We start from the raw sequence: 24,991 nt of genomic DNA, 5'->3' as shown, positions 1-24,991 counted from the left end.
CCAAAAAGCACATGAAAAGATGCTGAACATTATTAGCTTTGAAAAGGAAAGGATTAGTTGCTCAGTTGTGTCCAACTCTTTGAGGCTCCATGGACTGTAGCTCACCAGATTCCTCTGTCTATGGGATTCTCCAGGCAAGAATACTGGAGTGGGATGTCATTTCCTCCTCCAGGGGATCTTCCCCACCCAGGTATCAAACCTGCTCTCCCACATTGCAGGCAGATTCCTTACCATTTGAGCCACCAGGGAAGCCCATTAGCTATTGGGGGAATGCAAATCAAAATCGCTGGTGACTTAGATGGTAAAGAATCTACCTTCAATGCAGGAGACTTGGGTTCAGTCCCTGGGTGGGGAAGATCCCTTGGAGAAGGGAATGGCTACCCACTCCAGTATTCTTGCCTAGGGAATTCCATGGACAGAGGAGCCTGGTGGGCTAGAGTCCATGGAGTCGCAAAGAGTCAGACACGACTGAGTGACTAACACTTGCACTTTTTCAGAATAGCTATAATCAGCAAGGCAGATAATAACAAACATTGGCGAGGACGTAGAGAAATTGGAAGTCTCATAAACTCTGATAGGAAAGAGTTACATCCAGTCTGAGATTTACAGCCACTTTGAAAAACAGTTTGGCCATTCCTCAGAACATTAAAAATAGAGTTACCCTGTGACTCAGCAATTCCTTCTAGGCATATACTCAAGAAAGATGAAAATATAGGTCCACACAAAGACTTGTATGTGAATGTTCACAGCAGCACTATTCCTAATAGCCCCAAATTGGAAGCCATTTAAATGTTCACCAATTAGTGAATAAATAAACAAAATGTAGTATTTCCATATAATTGGAATCAGTTCAGTTCAGTTCAGTTCAGTCGCTCAGTCGTGTCCGACTCTTGGCGACGCCATGAATCGCAGCACGCCAATTGGAATGCTAGTCAGCAATTAAAAGAAGTGAACTACTCATACATGATACAACATGGATAAAACTCAAAGTATTATGATAAATTAAAGAAGGCAAGCAAAAAAACACTTACATGATTTAATTTATATGAAATCTCTAGGGAAGGCCTATTTGTAGGGCAGAAAGCACATTAGCGACTCTGGTCTCCAACTTTGGGTGTTCCACTAAACAAGTCAGAAAGTGCCTCACCTTTGACGACCCAGCATCAGAAGTCACACAGCATTTTATGGCATAATCAGAGTCAAAGCCCACCCGGAATCAAGGAGAGGGAAAATTTGGCCTACCTCTGATGGGAGGAATGTCAAAGAATTTCGGAACCATATTTTAAAACTGCCACATAAACTCACAACCTATTTCTCAAAAGCAACAAAGGAAGCCAGAAGACACTGAAGTCACATCTTGAATGTGTTGCAAGAAAATCACTATTAACCTAGAAAGGATCACTATTTTATTGGCTATTTATCCCAATATTCAAGGGATATATAATTTATATGCAAATTTTTAAGTTTATTTACGACTTCGCTGGGTTTTCGGTGCTTTGCTCTGGCTTTCTCTAATCGAGGCAAGCAGGGGCTACTCTTTGTGGTTGTACATGGGCTTCTCATTGTGGTGGCTTCTCTTTTTGCAGAGTGCAGGCTTTAGTAGCTGTGGTACACAGGTTGCAGACATGTGTGGTACACGCGTTGCTCTGCAGCATGTGGAATCTTGCCAGACCAGGGAGAGAACCCATGTCCCCTGCATTGGCAGGCAGATTCTTAACCACTGGACCTCCAGGGAAGTTTAGTATCAGAGAAAAGTAAAGACCCACCAGTACTTATAAGCTAGCACAACCTTAGTTGTCAACCTGACCAGGACAGTATAAGAAAGGAAAATTAAAGTTACAGACCAGTTGTATTACAAACATGGATTCAAAAAAATCCTAAACAAAAGTTAATAAACCCAGTGGCGCAATATATAAAAACGATTGTAAATATATTATGATCTAACTGATTTATCTGAGGAGTACTAGATGAATTTAGTGCTTTTGAATTTGGTGTTGGAGAAGGCTCTTGAGAGCCCCTTGGACTGCAAGGAGATCCAACCAGTCCATCCTAAAGGAGATCAGTCCTGAATATTCATGGGAAGGACTGATGCTAAAGCTGAAACTCCAATACTTTGGCCACCTAATGTGAAGAACTGACTCATTGGAAAAGACCTTTATGCTGGGAAAGATTGAGAGCAAGAGGAGAAGGGGACGACAGAGGATGAGATGGTTGGATGGCATCACCAACTTGATGGACATGAGTTTGAGCAAGCTTTGGGGTATAGTGAAGGACAGGGAAGGCTGGCGTGCTGCAGTCCATGGGGTCACAAAGAGTTGGACACAACTGAGCGACTGAACAACAAGATGAATTTAACTTTAGAAAATCAAATATGGTAATATACTACAGTAACACATAAAAAGGTAAAATATCATTCGGTAATCTCAATAGTTTCATACAAATATTTGTGAAAATTCAAAATCTGTTCATAATAAAAAGTCATAGGAATTGGGATTGCAAGTGACATCCTAATCCTGATAAAGCTCTACAGAAAATCCATAGTCACCATCATACTTGGTGGTGAAACTCAGAAATCCTTGTTTAAGACCAAGATAAGAAACAGTTAACAGGTATCACCACCTTTATTTAATATTCAACTAGAAATCCTAGCCAATATCCTTAGGAGAAAAAGATAAAGTTTTAAGGTTGGAAAGGAATAAACAAAACTGTTATTATTTGTGTGTGTGCTAAGTCACTCAGTCATTTTCGACTCTTTGTGACCCCATGGACCATATTCCCACCAGGCTCCTCTGTCCATGGGATTCTCCAGGCAAGAATACTGGAGTGGGTTGCCATTTCCTCCTCTAGGGGATCTTTGCGACCGAGGGATCAAACCCATGTCTCTTATGTCTGTCTCCTGCATTGGCAGGCAGATTCTTTACCACTAGAGCCATCTTGGAAGCCCCAGGTTATTATTTGAAGATTAAGTAAATGAATGACTTTACTAATGATCAGTCAGTTCAGTCACTCAGTCGTGTCGGACTCTTTGCGACCCCATGAATTGCAGCATGCCAGGCCTCCCTGTCCATCACCATCTCCCGGAGTTCACTCAGACTCACGTCCATCGAGTCAGTGATGCCATCCAGCCATCTCATCCTCTGTTGTCCCCTTCTCCTCCTGCCCCCAATCCCTCCCAGAATCAGAGTCTTTTCCAAAGAGTCAACTCTTCGCATGAGGTGGCCAAAGTACTGGAGTTTCAGCTTTAGCATCATTCCTTCCAAAGAAATCCCAGGGTTGATCTCCTTCAGAATGGACTGGTTGGATACTAATGATAGTGGGAGCTATATTTGTCACTGTTGGAGAGGGTATGACTATGACCATGTGAAGTCCCTCAGTCATGTCCAACTCTTTGCAACACCATGGACTGTAATCGACCAGGCTCCTCTGTCCATGGGATTTTACAGGCAAGAGTACTGGAGTGGGTGGCCATTTCCTTCTCCAGGGGATCTTCCCAACTGAGGAATCAAACCCGGGTCTCCCGCATTGCAGGCAGACGTTTTACCGCCTGTGCCACCAGGGAAGCCACCAGGGAGAGGGTAATTATAAATAAAAGGAAAAGGCCAGAATAAATCATATGATACTGGATTAGAGTTGGCGACATTACTATAGGTTCATGTTTGCCTATAGACACAGATGGATACATACAGAAATAATTACATATGTGTGCATATATTTGAATTAGTTTATTTCCTCCTAAGAGATCCTGGGAACAGTGACACCCCAGTAGCAATGAGCACACCCAGATCTTGGTTTCTTTCTTTTTTTTTTCCAGATCTTGGTTTCTAATTACCATTCTCTAGTGAAAGGATTTGATTTGATTTAGGACATACCTGAGTGGTCTAGTGGTTTTCCCTACTTTCTTCAATTTAAGTCTGAATTTGGCAATAAGGAGCTCATGATATGAGCCACAGTCAGCTCCTGGTCTTGTTTTTGCTGACTGTGTAGAGCTTATCCATCTTTGGCTGCAAAGAATATAATCAATCTGATTTCGGTGTTGACCATCTGGTGATGTCCATGTGTAGAGTCTTCTCTTGCGTTGTTGGAAGAGGGTATTTGCTATGACCAGTGCATTTTCTTGGCAAAACTCTTATTAGTCTTTGCCCTGCTTCATTCCATATTCCAAGGCCAAATTTGCCTGTTATTCCAGGTGTTTCTTGACTTCCTACTTTTGCATTCCAGTCCCCTATAATGAAAAGGACATCTTTTTTGGGTGTTAGTTCTAAAAGGTCTTGTAGGTATTCATAGAACCATTCAACTTCAGCTTCTTCAGTGTTACTGGTTGGGGAATAGACTTGGATTACTGTGATATTGAATGGTTTGCCTTGGAAATGAACAGAGATCATTCTGTCATTTTTGAGATTGCATCCAAGTACTGCATTTCGGACTCTTTTGTTGACCATGATGGCTACTCCATTTCTTCTGAGGGACTCCTGCCCGTAGTAGTAGATATAATGGTCATCTGAGTTAAATTCACCCATTACAGTCCATTTTAGTTCACTGATTCCTAGAATGTTGATGTTCACTCTTGCCATCTCCTGTTTGACCACTTCCAATTTGCCTTGATTCATGGACCTGACATTCCAGGTTCCTATACAATATTGCTCTTTACAGCATCTGACCTTGCTTCTATCACCAGTCACATCCACAACTGGGTATTGTTTTTGCTTTGGCTCCATCCCTTCATTCTTTCTGGAGTTACTTCTCCACTGATCTCCAGTAGCATATTGGGCACCTACTGACCTGGGGAGTTCTTCTTTCAGTATCCTATCATTTTGCCTTTTCATACTGTTCATGGGGTTCTCAAGGCAAGAATACTGAAGTGGTTTGCCATTCCCTTCTCCAGTGGACCACATTCTGTCAGACCTCTCCACCATGACCCGCCTGTCTTGGGTGGCCCCACGGGCATGGCTTAGTTTCATTGAGTTAGACAAGGCTGTGGTCCTAGTGTGATTAGATTGACTAGATTTCTGTGATTATGGTTTCAGTGTGTCTGCCCTCTGATGCCCTCTTGCAACACCTACTGTCTTACTTGGGTTTCTCTTACCTTGGACATGGGGTATCTCTTCACGGCTGCTCCAGCAAAGCTATTTCAAATCCTGAAAGATGATTCTGTGAAAGTGCTGCACTCAATATGCCAGCAAATTTGGAAAACTCAGCAGTGGCCACAGGACTGGAAAAGGTCAGTGTTCATTCCAATCCCAAAGAAAGGCAATGCCAAAGAATGCTCAATCTACCGCACAATTGCACTCATCTCATACACTAGTAAAGTAATGCTTAAAATTCTCCAAGCCAGGCTTCAGCAATACGTGAACTGTGAACTTCCAGATGTTCAAGCTGGCTTTAGAAAAGGCAGAGGAACCAGAGATCAAATTGCCAACATTTGCTGAATCATCGAAAAAGCAAGAGAGTTCCAGAAAAACATCTATTTCTGCTTTATTGACTATGCCAAAGCCTTTGACTGTGTGGATCACAATAAACTGTGGAAAATTCTTCAAGAGATGGGAATACCAGACCACCTGACCTGCCTCTTGAGAAACCTATATCCAAGTCAGGAAGCAATAGTTAGAACTGGACATGGACCAACAGACTGGTTCCAAATAGGAAAAGGAGTACGTCAAGGCTGTATATTGTCACCCTGCTTATTTAACTTATATGCAGGATACATCATGAGAAACGCTGGGCTGGAAGAAGCACAAGCTGGAATCAAGATTGCTGGGAGAAATATCAATAACCTCAGATATGCAGATGACACCTCCCTTATGGCAGAAAGTGAAGAGGAACTAAAAAGCCTCTTGATGAAAATGAAAGAGGAGAGTGAAAAGGTTGGCTTAAAGCTCAATATTCAGAGAACGAAGATCATGGCATCTGGTGCCATCACTTCATGGGAAATAGATGGGGAAACAGTGGAAACAGTGTCAGACTTTATTTTTGGGGGCTCCAAAATCACTGCAGATGGTGACTGCAGCCATGAAATTAAAAGACGCTTACTCCTTGGAAGAAAAGTTATGACCAACCTAGATAGCATATTGAAAAGCAGAGACATTACTTTGCCAACAAGGGTCCGTCTAGTCAAGGCTATGGTTTTTCCTGTGGTCATGTATGGATGTGAGAATTGGACTGCGAAGAAAGCTGAGTGCCAAAGAATTGATGCTTTTGAACTGTGGTGTTGGAGAAGACTGCAAGGAGATCCAACCAGTTCATTCTGAAGGAGATCAGCCCTGGATTTCCTTGGAAGGAATGATGCTAAAGCTGAAACTCCAGTACTTTGGCCACCTGATGTGAAGAGTTGACTCATCGGAAAAGACTCTGATGCTGGGAGGGATTGGGGGTAGGAGGAAAAGGGGACGACAGAGGATGAGATGGCTCGATGGACATGAGTCTGAGTGAACTCCGGGAGTTGGTGATGGACAGGGAGGCCTGGCGTGCTGCGATTCATGGGGTTGCAAAGAGTCGGACATGACTGAGCTACTGAACTGAACTGAACTGAACTGAGTGAAAGGAACTAAAGCCCTTTGGGGAAGCGATGATTCTAGGGCTGGGCCAGGGAAGATACAAGATGAGCCTGGAGCATCTTGTGGTTTCAGAAAGGAAGAAAGTGCTCAAAAAATGAAAGAATGAGAATAATGTCAAGTGAATACAGGAGCTTCTAATGGCCAAACCAGAAGAATATAACCAATCAAATAAATAAAGTAGTGGTAAAGTATTCCTTAAATTATAAAATAAATATGCATGAGTCTATATTGATGATACTAAATGATTGAAAAATAAATAAATGGAAGGGTAGGGGCAAATCTCACATAAAAATTCCAAATCAATTATGTAGCTCTGTGATCTATTTTTCTGAATTTTTGTGCAAGGTTAGGTCTGCATCTAGATTATTTTTCCTCCCCTCCTTTCTCCTCCTCTTCTTCTTCCTGCATGTGGATGTCTACTTGTTCCAGCCTCATTTGTTGAAAAAACCGTCTTTGCTCCATTTGATTGTCTTTGCTTCTTTGTCAAAGATCAATGGACTGTACTTGTGTGGATCTAATTCTGGGTTCTCTTTTCTATTCCAAAAGGAAGTTTTTAAAATGGCACTTCATTATGTACTGGTACACAGGAGGAGATGTTGTCGTCGTTAGATAGGACCTGATTTTAACAGGAGAAAATATGGTCATATATGCATCTAGGTTGGTAGACTTGAGGGTGGGAGGATGAGGAATTTCTTTTCTGAATGTGTCTCTCTTCTCAGTGAAAAAAAGAAGCACCTGAGCATGGGATCAGGAAGCAAAAAGTAGCTGAGTAAGTGGGAAGATTAATTTCTAGGAAAACATAATAGTATAGCTAGGTAGTTTGAGCATCTGTTTGAGATTTTTTACCATTAATTTATCATTAATAATGATATTACATTAATTAATATATAATTATATTTAGTGCTTTTGAACTATGGTGTTGGAGAAGACTCTTGAGAGTCCCTTGGACTGCAAGGAGATCCAACCAGTCCATCCTAAAGGAAATCAGTCCTGAATGTTCATTGGAAGGACTGATGCTGAAGCTGAAACTCCAGTACTTTGGCCACCTGATGTGAAGAGCTGACTCATTGGAAAAGACTCTGATGCTGGGAAAGATTGAAGGCGGGAGTGGGGATGACAGAGGATGAGATACTTGGATGGCATCACGGACACAATGGACATGAGTTTGAGTAAACTCTGGGAGTTGGTGATGAACAGGGAGGCCTGGCATGCTTCAGTTCATGGTGCCACAAAGAGTCAGACACAAATGAGTGACTGAACTGAACTGAATATATATAATTGATTAATTTAATTAAATAATTAATTAATTAAATCACACAGAGCTGTGTGTTTTTTCTCCTACATCATTCTGCTGCTTAGGGGCAGGCAAGGAATAGGTTGTCAGTTGGCTTTTCCCAAATGAGTGTGTGTAAGATAAGCCTGCAAATATAAGTTCTTTTTCTTTTTCTTTTTTTTTTATCCTCATATCACACAACCTCAGTATAGAGCCTGGTTGATAAGTTCAGGGTGCTTAATGATGCTCCCATGTTATCACTCTTCTATTCTTCATCTCTTTTGGAAAGCTCAGGTAGTCACATGATGCCAGCTGCCACCCTTGCTTAATGCTCTAATCAACTGTCCCCCTGGTCCTGCCTGCTCATCCAGTGAAGGTTTTATCACTTGAACCACTATTTTCTTCTCCACTATTGGGAACTCAGTGCCCAAATTGTGCAAAAGACTGAGGGAAAGCAGTGTCCTCAGCAGACATCCAGATTTCAAGTACTAGTATCAGAAGGTACAAGGAATTCTTCCTGAAGCAACTAAAATAATTTTAAATAAGTGAATTTTAAATAATTTAAAATAAATGAGCCTTTAGTGAAAAACCTAAGTAGCTATCTGAGCAATTTAACCAAAAGAACGCATATTTTGAGCTCTATCTAGGCTTAAACCCCTATACTGTAAATACAAGGCAGCTTTTATTTTCTGGAGACAGGCCACATTTTGCTTCTTGATCCTAATTGTCTTAGTGCTCAACCTTATATCTCATTTATACTTTCAGATTATATTTAAGAATCAAGCAAGCCGGCCATATAACATCTACCCTCATGGAATCACTGATGTCAGTCCTTTGCACTCAGGGAGATTTCCAAAAGGTAAGCTTTACCTCAATTTTCTAGGTCTTACTTACCTGTAGATACAGATGAGGACAGAGCCTCAACAACAACTACAATCATGCACATGTATCACCCCATCCTTAATTCTCTTAAGTTTTATTTTATTTAAAAATATGCCTTCATTTTACCTTCACTTTTTTATTTGTAAAATAATTATTAATTTTTATTACAAATTATGTATTTGTAAAATAATTATTTAATTATTTTATAAATTATTTATTTGCTTGGCTGTGCTGGGTCTTCATTGCTCCCTGCAGGCTTTCTCTAGTTGCAGAGAGTGAGCTACTCTAGTTGTGGTGTGTGGGCTTCTCATTGCGGTGGCTTCTCTTGTTGCAGAGCATGGGCTCTAGGGCATATGGGCTCAGTAGTTGGGATGCAGGGGCTTAGTTGCTCCATGTCATGTGGAATCTTCCAGGGACCAGGGATCGAATCTGTGTTCCCTGCATTGGCAGGTGGATTCTTAACCACTGGACCACCAGGGAAGTCCTTGCCTTCACTTTGGAAGGATAATTTTGCTGGACATAGAATTCTGGGTTGGAAAACCTTCATTTTTAAGCATTTCTGCTTTAGATTTTTGGCAGTTACCTCTGTATCTCAAAAAAAATCATTTATTTGCTACTCTTTTGTTTAACAACTTTATATATTTATATACAGTTATTTATATAAATATATATTTATAGTTTGGAGAAGGAAATGGCAACCCACTCCAGTGTTCTTGCCTGGAGAATCCCAGGGACGGGGAAGCCTGATGGGCGGCCGTCTGTGGGGTCACACAGAGTCAGACACAACTGAAGTGACTTAGTAGTAGTAGTAGTATATTTATAGTTACAACATTATATATTTAATTTTGTGTTAAATAAGGATTTAGCATTATACCTCTTCCTATTCCAGTTGTTTTAGACTTTTATCACTGTTTTAGTTCCTCAATTGGCAGAATTTTAAAAATATGCTAAATACCTACTTTTTATATCATTATGATACTATACTAAGAGTACTAACAACTGTTCCCTTTGCCATTTCCTCTCATCTGTTCTTCCATTTCTCAACTGCTGCCAGCCATACCTTTACTTTTATAAAACTAAAGCTGATAACATTTACATTTTGTTCTTTAATTTTAAATAACTCCTTGCTTTTTCTATATATTTATTTTAAACTTTAAAAGTCAAAAACCAGCATTTATATTATTGTAGTATGTATTTTTTATTATAAGAATATGAGGTTACTGCAGAACTAGGTGGTGTGCTATGGTTATTCTTTTGTCTACAGTTCCAATGATTTTACTGTTACAGTCAAATGCATTATCCTTCTTTATTCTCTACCAGTAGTTCAAAATCATGGTGAGTTTTAGCTTGCAGTATATTGAAGTGAAGTGAAGTTGCTCAGTCGTGTCTGACTCTTTGCAACCCCATGGACTGTAGCCTACCAGGCTCCTCCATCTATGGGATTTTCCAGGCAAGAGTACTGGAGTGGGTTGCCATTTCCTTCTCCAGAGGATCTTCCTGACCCAGGGATCAAACCGAGGTCTCCCACATTGTAGGCAAATGCTTTACTGACTGAGTCACCAGGCAAGTCTCAATATATGCAGTATATTAAGACCATGCTAATCTTATATATTTTGTGTTTGTATTCCTGAAGAAAGACTTTCTTTTATCAAGAGAAGAAATATATGACTTTTCACCATATCCCTTAGGTCTTCCAGCTTCTTAATCATGCTATTTATTAGTATCTGATCTTTTTTTCTTCTAAAGATGTTCTTGTTGTTCACCAGCTTACTGTTCTAATATGGATGATATGCTTGCTAGGCCTGCTACAAAGCTGCCATCTCTGGATTTCTTTACTTGGACTTATAGGCTAGTGCCATTACCTCTCTTATCTTGTACATTTCTGGATTGTTATTGTTATTTCTTTTGTTTTTCTGGAAGTATAACTTCAATATACTTCTGAGTGCATTTAGTATATAGGAGATAAACTCTATGAGTCCTTCAGTATGATATGATGGATAGCTAGGCTGGTTATAAATAACTTTCAATCCTCTGTTTTCTAATCCTCATGATTGCTGGTCAAAATTCAAATGCAAAATTGATTTGCATTCCTTTATGGGAGAAGGGCACAGAAACAGAATTCTGGGTAGATATTGAATGTGCACTCTGAAATTTGGGGGCATCCGCAAATCCAGTTCCTAGTAACTTGCTTTTTATGTGGAGAACTCTGCAGAAGAGAGGGTAAGAGTGAGGCAGCTTGCTCTTCCTGTTTGACCTCCCAAGGATGCATGTGTGTTTTTTTTTCTGTAAGTAGATACGGCTGCAAGTAGCTGGCTTGATCTCTTTTTGAAGATACCTTGTCTGAGAAGGCAGTGTGAGGGAAGCCAGAATTAATAGGCTTTTGGATATATCACTGGGTGTAACCAGAGCTGGTTGGGGAGAGGAGGGATACAAAAAAATAGCTGAAATAATCCTCTCTCATGGCATGGAAGTGCCCAGTGCTGGGGTCCTGATGGTCACTCCAAGAAAAGGATATGCCTCCCGTAAGAGAAGACCATCATTTGGGCACCTGGCACACAAAAAGCATTGGTGACCAAACTGTAGAGAAAGTACTCACACAGCAGGATATATTAAGAAACAATCTATTTTCCCTTTCCTCTAATACACACCTACCCTCACTCCCTATTATGTAGGCATAGGGAATGGTTATAGACTAGATACTCAGGTATTAAGCATATTCAAAAGTGAGTTTTTATTATGAAAATCAGGCAGTCCTTGTTCTGAGGACCCATTAGCCCAATAGTTCAGGTCAGTCATTCTGTCGTGTCCGACTCTTTGCGACCCCATGAATCGCAGCACACCAGGCCTCCCTGTCCATCACCAACTCCCGGAGTTCACTCAGACTCATGTCCATCAAGTCAGTGATGCCATCCAGCCATCTCATCCTCTGTCGTCCCCTTGTCCTCCTGCCCCCAATCCCTCCCAGCATCAGAGTCTTTTCCGATGAGTCAACTCTTCACATCAGGTGGCCAAAGTACTGGAGTTTCAGCTTCAGCATCAGTCCTTCCAATGAACATTCAGGACTGATCTCCTTTAAGATGGACTGGTTGGATCTCCTTGCAGCCCAAGGGACTCTCAATAGTCTTCTCCAACACCACAGTTCAAAAGCATCAATTCTTCTGTGCTCAGCCTTCTTTATAGTCCAACTCTCACATACATATATGACCACTGGAAAAACCATAGCCTTGACTAGACGGACCTTTGTTGACAGTAGCCCAACAGCATATTTCAATTACTGCTTCCATTCCTCACAGACACCAGATGCCACAAGTCTTGATACCACATGTGAGTTAAAACTTCATAGCCCAATCCTGTGGCATCAATTCAGCCCAATCTGGCTTTGATGTGTCTTTCTTTTTTTGGCACTTGAGTTTTTTTTTCCTTCTTGATGCATTTTCAGTTATACATTTAAAATCTTTCAAAATATAATCTATTATTTCTTTGTATTTGTCAGAGTGGGGAGACCTGCCCATTTCAACTCAAACTAACATGCTAGCAGAAATCTCCTGTACCTATTTTTATTATAAAAAGTTGCATGAATCTTAAACTTATAAGAGGTGGCAAATTCAGTTTTCACTTACTGGGAAACTTCATATGTACATATAAATTGGTAGAGCCATTGCAATAATGACATAATCACCAATATATGCCTTGTTATACTTCTAATCAAGCTATTTTGGGGTTGGGTGTGGGTAGGTGTGAAACATTTGAAAGACATGCCAATTCTGCCAGGAGAAGTGTTCAAGTATAAATGGACAGTGACTGTAGAAGATGGGCCAACTAAATCAGATCCTCGGTGTCTGACCCGATATTACTCGAGTTTCATTAACTTAGAGAAAGATCTAGCTTCAGGACTCATTGGCCCCCTCCTCATCTGCTACAAAGAATCTGTAGATCAAAGAGGAAACCAGGTGAGTTCATCTTTTTCCAAGTGCTGAGTCTGAAGCTGAAATGGAATGAAGAGGCATATGCATTTCCAAATAATATCTCCTATATTCTGCTCTCAGTGGATGTCAGCCTAAAGCGTACAGAAAATATAGGAGTCTGCAATATTGAGCAGTAAAAGAAGTGAGCTGGATTTATGATAGCTTTTATTGACTTCGGTGTAATAAACTTGCCTGCTGGATGGACAGGACAGCCTGGGCCCTAGATTATTTCTATAACACTCATTCTTAGCCTAAAATTTCTCTCTCGAAGTGATCTTGCCCATTTTTACATAATCAGTTACCACCTACTTTTAGATTACTTTTAGATTACCTGCAAATCTATATGACTACCTAGATGTCTCCCCTGGATATCGCATTGTGATTGACTCAAAACACCTCTAAATGAACACACCTAGCATAGTGCATGGCATTTAGTAGTTCAACAAATATTTGTTGAACAAAACTGAAGTGAAGTGGAAGGCACTCAGTCGTGTCCAACTCTTTGTGACCACATGGATTTCATGGAATTCTTCAGGCCAGAATACTGAAGTAAGTAGCCTTTCCCTTCTCCAGGGGATCTTCCCAACCCAGGGATCGAACCCAGGTCTCATACATTGCAGGCAGATTCTTTACCAACTGAGCTATCAGGGAAGCCTGAGTAAAATTGAGGAAATGTATAAAATATTTCAGAATATGCTTAGAATTTGGACCACTTCTGCTGTTTTAGAAAAATAAACTTAAATACTCTGAATTTAATAAGCTTCAGTTCAGTTCAGTTCAGTTGCTCAATCGTGTCTGACTCTTTGTGACCCCATGGATTGCAGCATGCCAGGCCTCCTGTCCATCAACAACTCCCGGAGCTTACTCAAACTCATGTCCATAGAGTCAGTGATGCCATCCAACCATCTCATCCTCTGTCATCTCCTTCTCCTCTCACCTTCAATCTTTCCCAGCATCAGGGTCTTTTCAAATGAGTCAGTTCTTCACATCAGGTGGCCAAAGTTTTGGAATTTCAGCTTCAGCATCAGTCCCTCCAATAAATATTCGGGACTGATTTCCTTTAGGATGGACTGTTTGGATCTCCTTGCAGTCCAAGGGACTTTCAAGAGTCTTCTCCAACACCACAGTTCAAAAGCATCAATTCTCTGGCACTCAGCTTTCTTTATGGTCCAGCTCTCACATCCATACATGACTACTGGAAAAACCATAGCTTTGACTAGATGGACTTTTGTTGGCAAAGTAATGTCTCTACTTTTTAATATGCTGTCTAGGTTGGTCATAACTTTTCTTCCAAGTAGCAAGCATCTTTTAACAAGCTTAATTCTTCAAAATAATTCATTGTCATATTGCTGAGGCTTGACTGTATGTCTATTTGGTTATGTATGATATAAAGGATTCCTTCTAGTCTAAAAAGGTCAGTCTTCATTCCAATCCCAAAGAAAGGCAATGCCAAAGAATGTTCAAACTACTGCACAATTGCACTCTTCTCACACACTATCAAAGTAATGCTCAAAATTCTCCAAGCAAGGCTTCAAAAGTATGTGAACTGAGAACTTCCAGATGCTCAAGCTGGATTTATAAAAGACAGAGGAACCAGAGATCAAATTGCCAACAGCCGTTGGATAATAGAAAAAGCAAGAGAATCCCAGAAAAACACCTACTTCTTTTTTATTGACTATGCCAAAGCCTTTGACTATGTGGATCACAATAAACTGTGGAAAACTCTTCAAGAGATGGGAATACCAGATCATCTTACCTCTCTCCTGAGAAATCTGTATGCAGGTCAAGAAGCAACAGTTAGAACCGGACATGGAACAACAGACTGGCTCCAAATTGAGAAAGGACTATGTCAAGGCTATATATTGTCACCCTGCTCATTTAACTTATATGCAGAGTACATCATGAGAAATGCTGGGGTGGATGAAGCATGAGATGGAATCAAGATTGCTAGGAGAAATATCAATAACGTCAGATATGCAAATGATACCACCCTAATGACAGAAAGGGAAGAAGAACTAAAGAGCCTCTTGATGAAGGTGAAAGAGGAGCGTGAAAAAGCTGGCTGAAAACTCAACATTCAAAAAACTAAGATCTTAGCATCGAGTCATATCACTTCATGGCAAATAGATGGGGAAAAAGTAGAAACAGTGACAGACTTTATTTTCTTGGGCTCCAAAATCACAGCAGATGATGACTGCAGCCATGAAATTAAAAGATGCTTGCTCCTTGGAAGAAAGGCTATGACCAACCTAGACAGCATATTAAAAAGCAGAGACATTACTTTGCTGACAAAGGCCTGTCTAGTCAAAGCTATGGTTTTTCCAGTAGTCATGTATGGATGTGAGAGTTGAACCATAAAGAAAGCTGAGCACCACAGAATTGATGCTTTTGAACTGTGGTATTGAAGAAGACTCTTGAGAGTCCCTTGGACTGCAAGGAGATCCAACCAGTCCATCCTAATGGAAATTAGTCCTGAGTATTCATTAGAAAGACTGAGGCTGAAACTGAAACTCAAATACTCTGGCGACCTGAAGCAAAGAACTGACTCATTTGAAAAGACCCTGATGCTGGAAAAGTTTGAAGGCAGGAGGAGAAGGAGACGACAGAGGATGAGATGGTTGGATGGCATCACTGACTCTATGGACATGAGTTTGAGTGAACTCTGGGAGTTGGTGATGGACAGGGAAGCCTGACGTGCTGCAGTCCAAGGGGTTGCAAAGAGTTGGACACAACTGAGCAACTGAACTGACTGACTAGTCTGAAAACATTTCATGAACTTTAATACATATAAAACATTTGGCACACAAACCCAGAGCGGCATACATTTGGACAAGTACCTTTCCTGACTAATTTTTCCTAATTATAGTTTTCCCATCAGTTTTTGGAAGAGGACAGAAACATACCTATATTTTCCTATCTTTGCCCCTCAGCATTTTCATTTCTGTAGTAAAGGGTATACAAAATGAAATTTATACATGTTCAGATCAGATCAGATCAGTCGCTCAGTCGTGTCCGACTCTTTGCGACCCCATGAATTGCAGCACGCCAGGCCTCCCTGTCCATCACCAACTCCCAGAGTTCACTCAGACACGTCCATCGAAGCAGAGATGCCATCCAGCCATCTCATCCTCTGTCGTCCCCTTCTCCTCCTGCCCCCAATCCCTCCCAGCATCAGAGTCTTTTCCAATGAGTCAACTCTTCGCACGAGGTGGCCAAAGCACTGGAGTTTCAGCTTTAGCATCATTCCTTCCAAAGAAATCCCAGGGCTGATCTCCTTTAGGATGGACTGGTTGGATCTCCTTGCAGCCCAAGGGACTCTCAAGAGTCTTCTCCAACACCACAGATCAAAAGCATCAATTCTTCGGTGCTCAGCCTTCTTCCCAGTCCAACTCTCACATCCATACATGACCACAGGAAAAAACCATAGCCTTGACTAGACGAACCTTTGTTGGCAAAGTAAAGTCCCTGCTTTTGAACATGTTAGTGAAGTTTATACATTAAATCTTAACAGATTTAATTAGCAAGTGACAGCTTGTAACTTTGGTTCAGATACAAACAGCTCCTCTCAAAAAAAAAAAACTTTAAACTGTGTAAACATAAAACTAAAAAGTATTAGTGTTAGTAAACATTTATGATTCATCTTAACTTTGTTATTTAAATTTATGTTTTCTATTTTTAATTTTTTATAGTTAGCCTTGTGGAAGGACATTTGCTAGATGAAGGTTTAGGAAGACATTCATCTTACTTGATTTGACTAAATTGTTTAAGAAAGACCTTGAATAATCACTTGGGTCTTTAAAGAGTGAAAATCCTCTAATCTAAACCTAGAGAGAATGAGGCTACAGACTCCATGAAAAATATCAGCCAGCATATGACCTCGAGTCCAGAAGAAACCAAGTTTAATGGGTCCAGTCACCTCTTGCCCTGAGGACACATTTGCTTTAAACGTACATTCACTGCTCATAGCATCCACTCCCAATCCTAGGCCCTGGGACATGCCATAATAGTGACCCTTGGGGAAAAATGGCATTGATACAGAGGATTATGGATATATCATATGCATGCCATCACTTCCATCACAGGCTGCTAATTTCTACCTGATAGTAATAGTAACATTTCTTTCTTTCTTTCAATGCATGTAATTAACAGATGATGTCAGACAAGAGAAATGTCATCCTGTTTTCTGTATTTGATGAGAATAAAAGTTGGTACCTCACAGAGAATATTCAGCGCTTCCTCCCCAATGGAGTACAGCCCCAGGATCCAGAGTTCCAAGTCTCCAATGTCATGCATAGTAAGTGATTCAGCATTTGAGTCCAAAGGGTAATGGATAAAGGGAAGTTGAAACTGCCAAATACATGTGCAGTTAATGCATTACTTTATAAGCCCCACAAGAGTCATATTTCCTTAAAATTATTATATATGAGCATGTGCAATTTTATATAAATGCATAAATATGATCACATAATGCATATATATTTTCTTTTAGCAGGCATCAAATATCTAGAGAAGTTTATTTTAAAGGATAAATTAAATAAGAGACACAATTTTCATTTACCCAAGCATACATACACCTTAATATGAAATGTACTCAATCAGTAAATTACACATGAAATAGAAAGGGAATATGCAATTTTATATATACATATAGCTGGTAAAACAGTTGCCAGCTGTAACAGTTTAACAGTCAAATTAATCAAGACATTGTACATGAAAAAAATGCAACATCTTTTTTTCAGCTTTATTGTATATATTTTAAGTGTAAAACATGATGTTTTATATATTTTTTGGCTTCCTCTTCCCTTTTATCTGCTCACCTCCTTCCATCTTATACCTTTCCACTAACCATTTTGTGTTCAGGGAGCCCAGTTCAGTTCAGTTCAGTTGTTCAGTCGTGTCCGACTCTTTGCAACCCCATGAATTGCAGCACGCCAGGCCTCCCTGTCCATCACCAACTCCCAGAGTTCACTCAAACTCACATCCATCGAGTTGGTGATGCCATCCAGCCATCTCATCCTCTGTCGTCCCCTTTTCCTCCTGCCCCCAATCCCTCCCAGCATCAGAGTCTTTTCTGATGAGTCAACTCTTCGCATGAGGTGGCCAAAGTACTGGAGTTTCAGCCTCAGGATCATTCCCTCCAAAGAACACCCAGGGCTGAACTCCTTTAGAATGGACTGGTTGGATCTCCTTGCAGTCCAAGGGACTCTCAGGAGTCTTCTCCAACACCACAGTTCAAAAGCATCAGTTCTTTGGTGCTCAGCTTTCTTCACAGTCCAACTCTCACATCCGTACATGACCACTGGAAAAACCATAGCCCCATGTTTAAACATATTTTTCCATGAATGTATAATCATATATAAACACATATATGTTGTAGTAGTCTGCTAGGCTTGCCATAACAAAATCCCACAAACTGGGGATTCAACAGGAGATATTTATTTTCTCAGAGTTCTAGAGACTCAAAGTCTAAGATCAAGGAGTCAACAAGATTGGTTTCTTCTTATAAGGAAAGTTGTAGACAGACATGTGCACACACAGAGGAAAGACCATCTACCAGCCAAGGAGGAGGACTCAGAAGAAACTTAATGATTTCATTCTAAAGAATTACCTGTCTAAAGATGCTATCTCTCAATGCAGACCCATTCAGAGGTACTAGGGATTAGAACTTCACCATAAGAATTTGGGTGGGAGCACATATGTGTATGTGTTTATACATTCACACAAGTCAGAATGGTCAAAAATATGAAAAAAATTCCAATCTCACTATAGAGAAATGCAAAATAGAATACCATCGTGATAACACTTTATACCTATCAGACTGGCAAAATTATAATACAATTATTACTAGTGGTTGTTGTTAGTCACTCAGTCACGTCTGACTCTTTGTGACCCTATGGACTGTAGCCTGCCAGGCTCCTCTGTCCATGGGGTTCTCCAGGCAAGAAAACTGGAGTGGGTTGTCATTCCCTTCTCCAGGGGATCTTCCTGACCCAGGGATTGAACCTGGGTCTCCTACATTGCTGGCAGATTCTTTACCATTTGAGCCATCAGGGAAGCCCTATTACTAGTGGGCTTGTGAGTAAAAGAATACTATCATACAATGCTAGTGCATAACTACCACAGTCTTTTTGAAGCCGATCTGATTGAAGCCATTTAAATTAAATATGTGTGTCTTCTGAAGTTCTGGTTCTGATTAGAATGGAATCACTCTGTCTATCCGACTGGATTTTTCCTTAATAGCATGCATTGAGCAGCTGTCTGAAAACCCTGAAAAGTAGTCAGCAGCAGGTAAATTGGGGAAAGAAATTAAAAAGATTTAAAAGCATGCAGATTGGAAGTAAAGGAATAAAACTGAATATGACATGATTATCTACATTGAAAATCTCCAGATATCCACAAAAAAAGTCCCTAGAACTGAGTTTATTCTAATTGCATAATACAAAGCTGGCATATAAATTTCTATATAACAATAGCCTAGTAGTGGAAACTTAAATTACAAAAATACAATCAGCAATGATATGCCAATATAATGGACAACTTGGAAGAAATGGAAAAATTCTTAGAAAAGTAAAACTTTCCAAAACTGAACCAGGAAGAAATAGAAAATTGTAACAGACCCATCACAAGCATGGAAATTGAAACTGTAATCAGAAATCTTCCAGCAAACAAAAGCGCAGGACCAGATGTCTTCATAGCTGAATTCTACCAAAAATTTAGAGAAGAGCTAACACCTATCCTACTCAAACTCTTCCAGAAAATTGCAGAGGAAGGTAAACTTCCAAACTCATTCTATGAGGCCACCATCACCCTAATACCAAAACCTGACAAAGATGCCACAAAACAAGAAAACTACAGGCCAATATCACTGATGAACATAGATGCAAAAATCCGTAACAAAATTCTAGCAATCAGAATCCAACAGCACATTAAAAAGATCATACACCATGACCAAGTGGGCTTTATCCCAGGGATGCAAGGATTCTTCAATATCCACAAATCAATCAATGTAATACACCATATTAACAAATTGAAAGATTAAAACAATATGATTATCTCAATAGATGCAGAGAAAGCCTTTGACAAAATTCAACATCCATGTATGATAAAAACCCTCCAGAAAGAAGGACTAGAAGGAACATATCTCAACATAATAAAAGCTATATATGACAAACCCACAGCAAACATTATCCTCAATGGTGAAAAATTGAAAGCATTTCCCCTAAAGTCAGGAACAAGACAAGGGTGCCCACTCTCACCACTACTATTCAACATAGTTTTGGAAGTTTTGGCCACAGCAATCAGAGCAGAAAAAAGAAATAAAAGGAATCCAGATTGGAAAAGAAGAAGTAAAACTCTCACTGTTTGCAGATGACATGATCCTCTACATAGAAAACACTAAAGACTCCACCAGAAAAGTACTAGAGCTAATCAATGAATATAGTAAAGTTGCAGGATATAAAATCAACACACAGAAATCCCTTGCATTCCTATACACTAATAATGAGAAAATAGAAAGAGAAATTAAGGAAACAATTCCATTCACCATTGCAACGAAAAGAATACAATACTTAGGAATATATCTACCTAAAGAAACTAAAGACCTATATATAGAAAACTATAAAACAGTGGTGAAAGAAATCAAAGAGGACACTAATAGATGGAGAAATATACCATATTCATGGATCAGAAGAATCAATATAGTGAAAATGAGTATACTACCCAAAGCAACCTATAGATGCAATGCAATCCCTATCAAGCTACCAACGGTATTTTTCACAGAGCTAGAACAAATAATTTCACAATTTGTATGGAAATACAAAAAACCTCGAATAGCCAAAGCAATCTTGAGAAAGAAGAATGGAACTGGAGGAAGCAGCCTGCCTGACTTCAGGCTCTACTACAAAGCCACAGTCATCAAGACAGTATGGTACTGGCACAAAGACAGAAATATAGATCAACAGAACAAAATAGAAAGCCCAGAGATAAATCCATGCACCTATGGACACCTTATCTTTGACAAAGGATGCAAGAATATACAGTGGAGAAAAGACAACCTCTTTAAAAAGTGGTGCTGGGAAAACTGGCCAACCACTTGTAAAAGAATGAAACTAGAACACTGTCTAACACCATACACAAAAATAAACTCAAAATGGATTAAAGATCTAAATGTAACACCAGAAACTATAAAACTCCTAGAGGAGAACATAGGCAAAACACTCTCCGACATACATCACAGCAGGATCTTCTTATGACCCACCTCCCAGAATATTGGAAATAAAAGCAAAAATAAACAAATGGGACCTAATTAAAATTAAAAGCTTCTGCACAACAAAAGAAACTATAAGCAAGCTGAAAAGACAGCCTTCAGAATGGGAGAAAATAATAGCAAGTGAAGCAACTGACAAAGAACTAATCTCAAAAATATACAAGCAACTCCTTCAGCTCAATTCCAGAAAAATAAACGGCCCAATCAAAAAATGGGCCAAAGAACTAAACAGACATTTCTCCAAAGAAGACATACAGATGGCTAACAAACACATGAAAAGCTGCTCAACGTCACTCATTATCAGAGAAATGCAAATCAAAACCACAATGAGGTACCATTTCACGCCAGTCAGAATGGCTGCGATCCAAAAGTCTACAAGCAATAAATGCTGGAGAGGGTGTGGAGAAAAGGGAACCCTCTTACACTGTTGGTGGGAATGCAAACTAGTACAGCCACTGTGGAGAACAGTGTGGAGATTTCTTAAAAAACTGGACAAAGAAGTGCCATATGACACAGCAATCCCACTGCTGGGCATACACACCAAGGAAACCAGAATTGAAAGAGACACGTGTACCCCAATGTTCATTGCAGCACTGTTTATAATAGCCAGGACATGGAAGCAACCTAGATGTCCATCAGCAGACGAATGGATAAGAAAGCTGTGGCACATACACACAATGGAGTATTCCTCAGCCATTAAAAAGAATACATTTGAATCTGTTCTAATGAGGTGGATGAAACTGGAGCCTATTATACAGAGTGAAGTAAGCCAGAAAGAAAAACACCAATAGAGTATACTAATGCATATATATGGAATTTAGAAAGATGGTAATGATAACCCTGTATGCAAGACAGCAAAAGAGACACAGATGTATAGAACAGTCTTTTGGACTCTGTGGGAGAGGGTGAGCATGGGATGATTTGGGAGAATGGCATTTAAAGATGTATAATATCATATATGAAACGAATCGCCAGTCCAGGTTCGATGCATGATACAGTGTGCTCGGGGCTGGTGCACTGGGATGACCCAGAGGGATGGTATGGGGAGGAAGGTGGGAAGGGGGTTCAGGATGGGGAACACATGTACACCCGTGTCAGATTCATGTCAATGTTTGTCAAAACCAATACAATATTGTAAAGTGATTATCCTCCAATTAAAGTAAATAAGTTTATATTAAAAAATAATAATACCATTTATAATGCCTCAAAAAATGAAATACTTAGGCCAAAATCTAACAAAATGTGCAGGATCTGTACACTGAAAATTACAAAACACTGATGAAAGACATTTTAAAAAATCTAAATAAGTGGAGTGACATACAACATTCACGGATTGGAAGACTCAATGAAGTGAAAATGTCAGCTGTTCCCAAACTGATTTATAGATTTAATGCAATTCCAATAAAATCCCATGATGATATTTTTTGTTGGTTGGGAAAAGTATATTATAAAATTCATATGGAAATGCAAAGGCACAGGAATAGCCAAAACAATTTTGAAAAGAAAAATCAAGTTGGAGGACTCATATTATATTATCTGGTTTTAAGACTTACTCTTCCCTGGTAGCTCAGCTGGTAAAGAATCCACCTGCAATTCAGGAGACCCAGGTTCAGTTCCTGGGTCGGGAAGTTCCCCTGGAGAATAGATAAGCTACCCACCTCCGTATTCTTGGGCTTCCCTGGTGGCTCAGATCGTAAAGAATCTGCCTGCAATGCAGGAGACCTAGGTTCAATCCCTGGGTTGGGAATATCCCCTGGAGGGGGGCATGTCAACCCCCTCCAGTATTCTTGCCTGGAGAATCCCAATGGACAGAGGAACTTGGTGGGCCACAGTCCATGGGGTTGCAAAGAGTCAGACACAAATGAGCGACTAAGCGCAGCACAGCACATTAAGCTACAGTAACCAAGATAGCATTGTATTCACAAAGTTGGATGATATAGAATTTATAGTGCAGGAATAGACCCACACACATGCAGCTAACTGATTTTTGATGAAGATGGAAATGCAATTCAATGGAGAAAGGATAGTCTTTTCAACAAATAGTGTTGGAACAGTTAGTCACCCATATAAAAAAAGATGAACCTCAACCTAAATCTCACACTTAAAGATTAACTCAAAATGGATCATAGATCTAAATGCATAATGTAAAACCACAAAAAGTTTAAAAAAAAAAATAGAAGGAAATTTTCATGACCTGGAGTTAGGCAAAGGATTCTGATAAATAACACCAAAATAAAAATTCATATGAGGAAAAACCTGATAAATTGAATTTCATCCAAAAGGAAAAACTGCTCTATGTAAGATACTGTTAAAGACAATGAAAAGACAAGCCACAGATTGGTAGAAAATATTTGCTAATCACATATACATATCTAAACTCTCAGACTCAGCAGTAAGAAAACAAACCCCTAAAAATGGATAAAAGATTTGAATAAATACATTACCAGAAAAGATATATGGAAGGCACATGAAAAAGTTATTCAACATCATTGACCATTAAGGAAATGCATATTAAAACTACAGTGAGCTACCACTCCAGGGCTATTTTAACTGCTAAAATAAAACAAAATGGATAACATTAAATATACTGGCAAGAGTGCAGAGTAAAAGGAACCCTCATGCATGTACAATCAGGTAGTCACTCTGGAAGACAGTTTGGAAATGCAAATCAAAATCACAATGAAATACCACCTCACATCCATTAGAATGCCTGTTATCAAAAGATAACAAGTGTTGGCAAGGATGTGCAGAAATGGAAACCCTTGTACACTGTTGATGGGAATGGAAGTTGGTACCACCATTATGGAAAGCAGTCTGGAAGGTTCCTCTCGAATGTAAAGATAGAACTATCATTGCTGTTGTTGTTTAGTCATTCAGTCATGTCCAACTCTTTGTGACCCCACGAACTGCAGCATGCCAGGCTTCCCTGTCCTTCACAATCTTCCAGGGTTTGCTCAAACTCATGTCCATTGAATCGGTGATGCCATCCAACCATCTCATCCTCTGTCGTCCTCTTCTCCTCCCGCCTTCAATCTTACCCAGCATCAGGGTCTTTTCCAGTGAGTCAGCTCTTCGCATCAGGTGGCCAAAGTATTGGAGCTTCAGCTTCAGCCTCAGTCCTTCCAGTGAATATTCAGGGTTGATTTCCTTTAGGATGGACTGGTTGGATCTAACACCACAGTTCAAAAGCATCAGTTCTTGGGCACTCAGCTTTCTTTATAATCCAACTCTCACATCCATACACAACTACTGGAAAAACCCTAGCCTTGACTAGACGGACCTTTGTTGGTAAAGTAATGTCTCTGCTTTTTAATATGCTGTCTACGTTGATCATAACTTTCCTTCCAAGGAGTAAGCATCTTTTAATTTCATGGGTGCAGTCACCATCTGCAGTGATTTTGGAGCCCCCAAAATATAAAGTCTGCCACTGTTTCCACTTTTTCCCTATTTGCCATGAAGTGATGGAACCAGATGCCATGATCTTATTTTTTTGAATGTTGAGCTTTAAGCCAACTTTTTCACTCTCCTCTTTCACCTTCATCAAGAGGCTCTTTAGTTCCTCTCTGCTTTCTGCCATTAGGGTGGTGTCATCTGCATATTTGAGATTATTGATATTTCTCCTGGCAAGTTTGATTCCAGCTTGTGCTTCATCCAGCCCAGTGTTTCTCATGATGTACTCTGCATATATGGGGAGTTTGTGCTATCTGCATGGGATTTATATGTGTTGTCTAATTTTGTATTTCCTTTTTTCTAAATTTTAAGTTTCTTCTTTTTAATTTTTTGATCCATTAAATGCTTTTAAATTCTAATTTTTCTTTACTATTTTGGAAGTTCTACACACTTCTGTTTTCATTGTTGGAAGGGACTTGCCTTTGAAATTTTACCCATTATACACAGAATGCTGTTGTTTGTTTTGTTTTGTTTCCAGCATTATTAATATAAAGTAGTTGTACAACATTGTATTAAACGTTAAGGCATACAGTGTGTCTACTTCATACACTTATATACAGCAAAATGATTTGATTTCCACAATGATTTTAGCTAACACCTCCAG

The 24,991-nt window shown here is 39.8% G+C and overlaps 1 protein-coding gene across 4 annotated transcripts in view; it reads left to right on the top strand.

Moving 5' to 3' along the window:
- Window positions 1-24,991, top strand: part of F8 (coagulation factor VIII) — a 146,788-nt gene that overhangs the window by 56,365 nt on the left and 65,432 nt on the right. For all 4 annotated transcript variants that reach the window (XM_025276850.3, XM_025276848.3, XM_006060854.4 and 1 more), the window contains 3 exons: window positions 8,590-8,683; window positions 12,442-12,656; window positions 16,821-16,965. In XM_025276850.3, coding sequence (XP_025132635.2) covers window positions 8,590-8,683; window positions 12,442-12,656; window positions 16,821-16,965 — 454 coding nt within the window. The remainder of the gene's footprint in view (window positions 1-8,589; window positions 8,684-12,441; window positions 12,657-16,820; window positions 16,966-24,991) is intronic.

The sequence above is a fragment of the Bubalus bubalis genome, chromosome X, assembly GCF_019923935.1.
Source record: "Bubalus bubalis isolate 160015118507 breed Murrah chromosome X, NDDB_SH_1, whole genome shotgun sequence".
Classification (NCBI taxonomy): domain Eukaryota; kingdom Metazoa; phylum Chordata; class Mammalia; order Artiodactyla; family Bovidae; genus Bubalus; species Bubalus bubalis.
The sequence above is the reverse complement of the archived record's forward strand: the minus strand, read 5'-3'. Positions and strand labels throughout refer to the sequence as shown.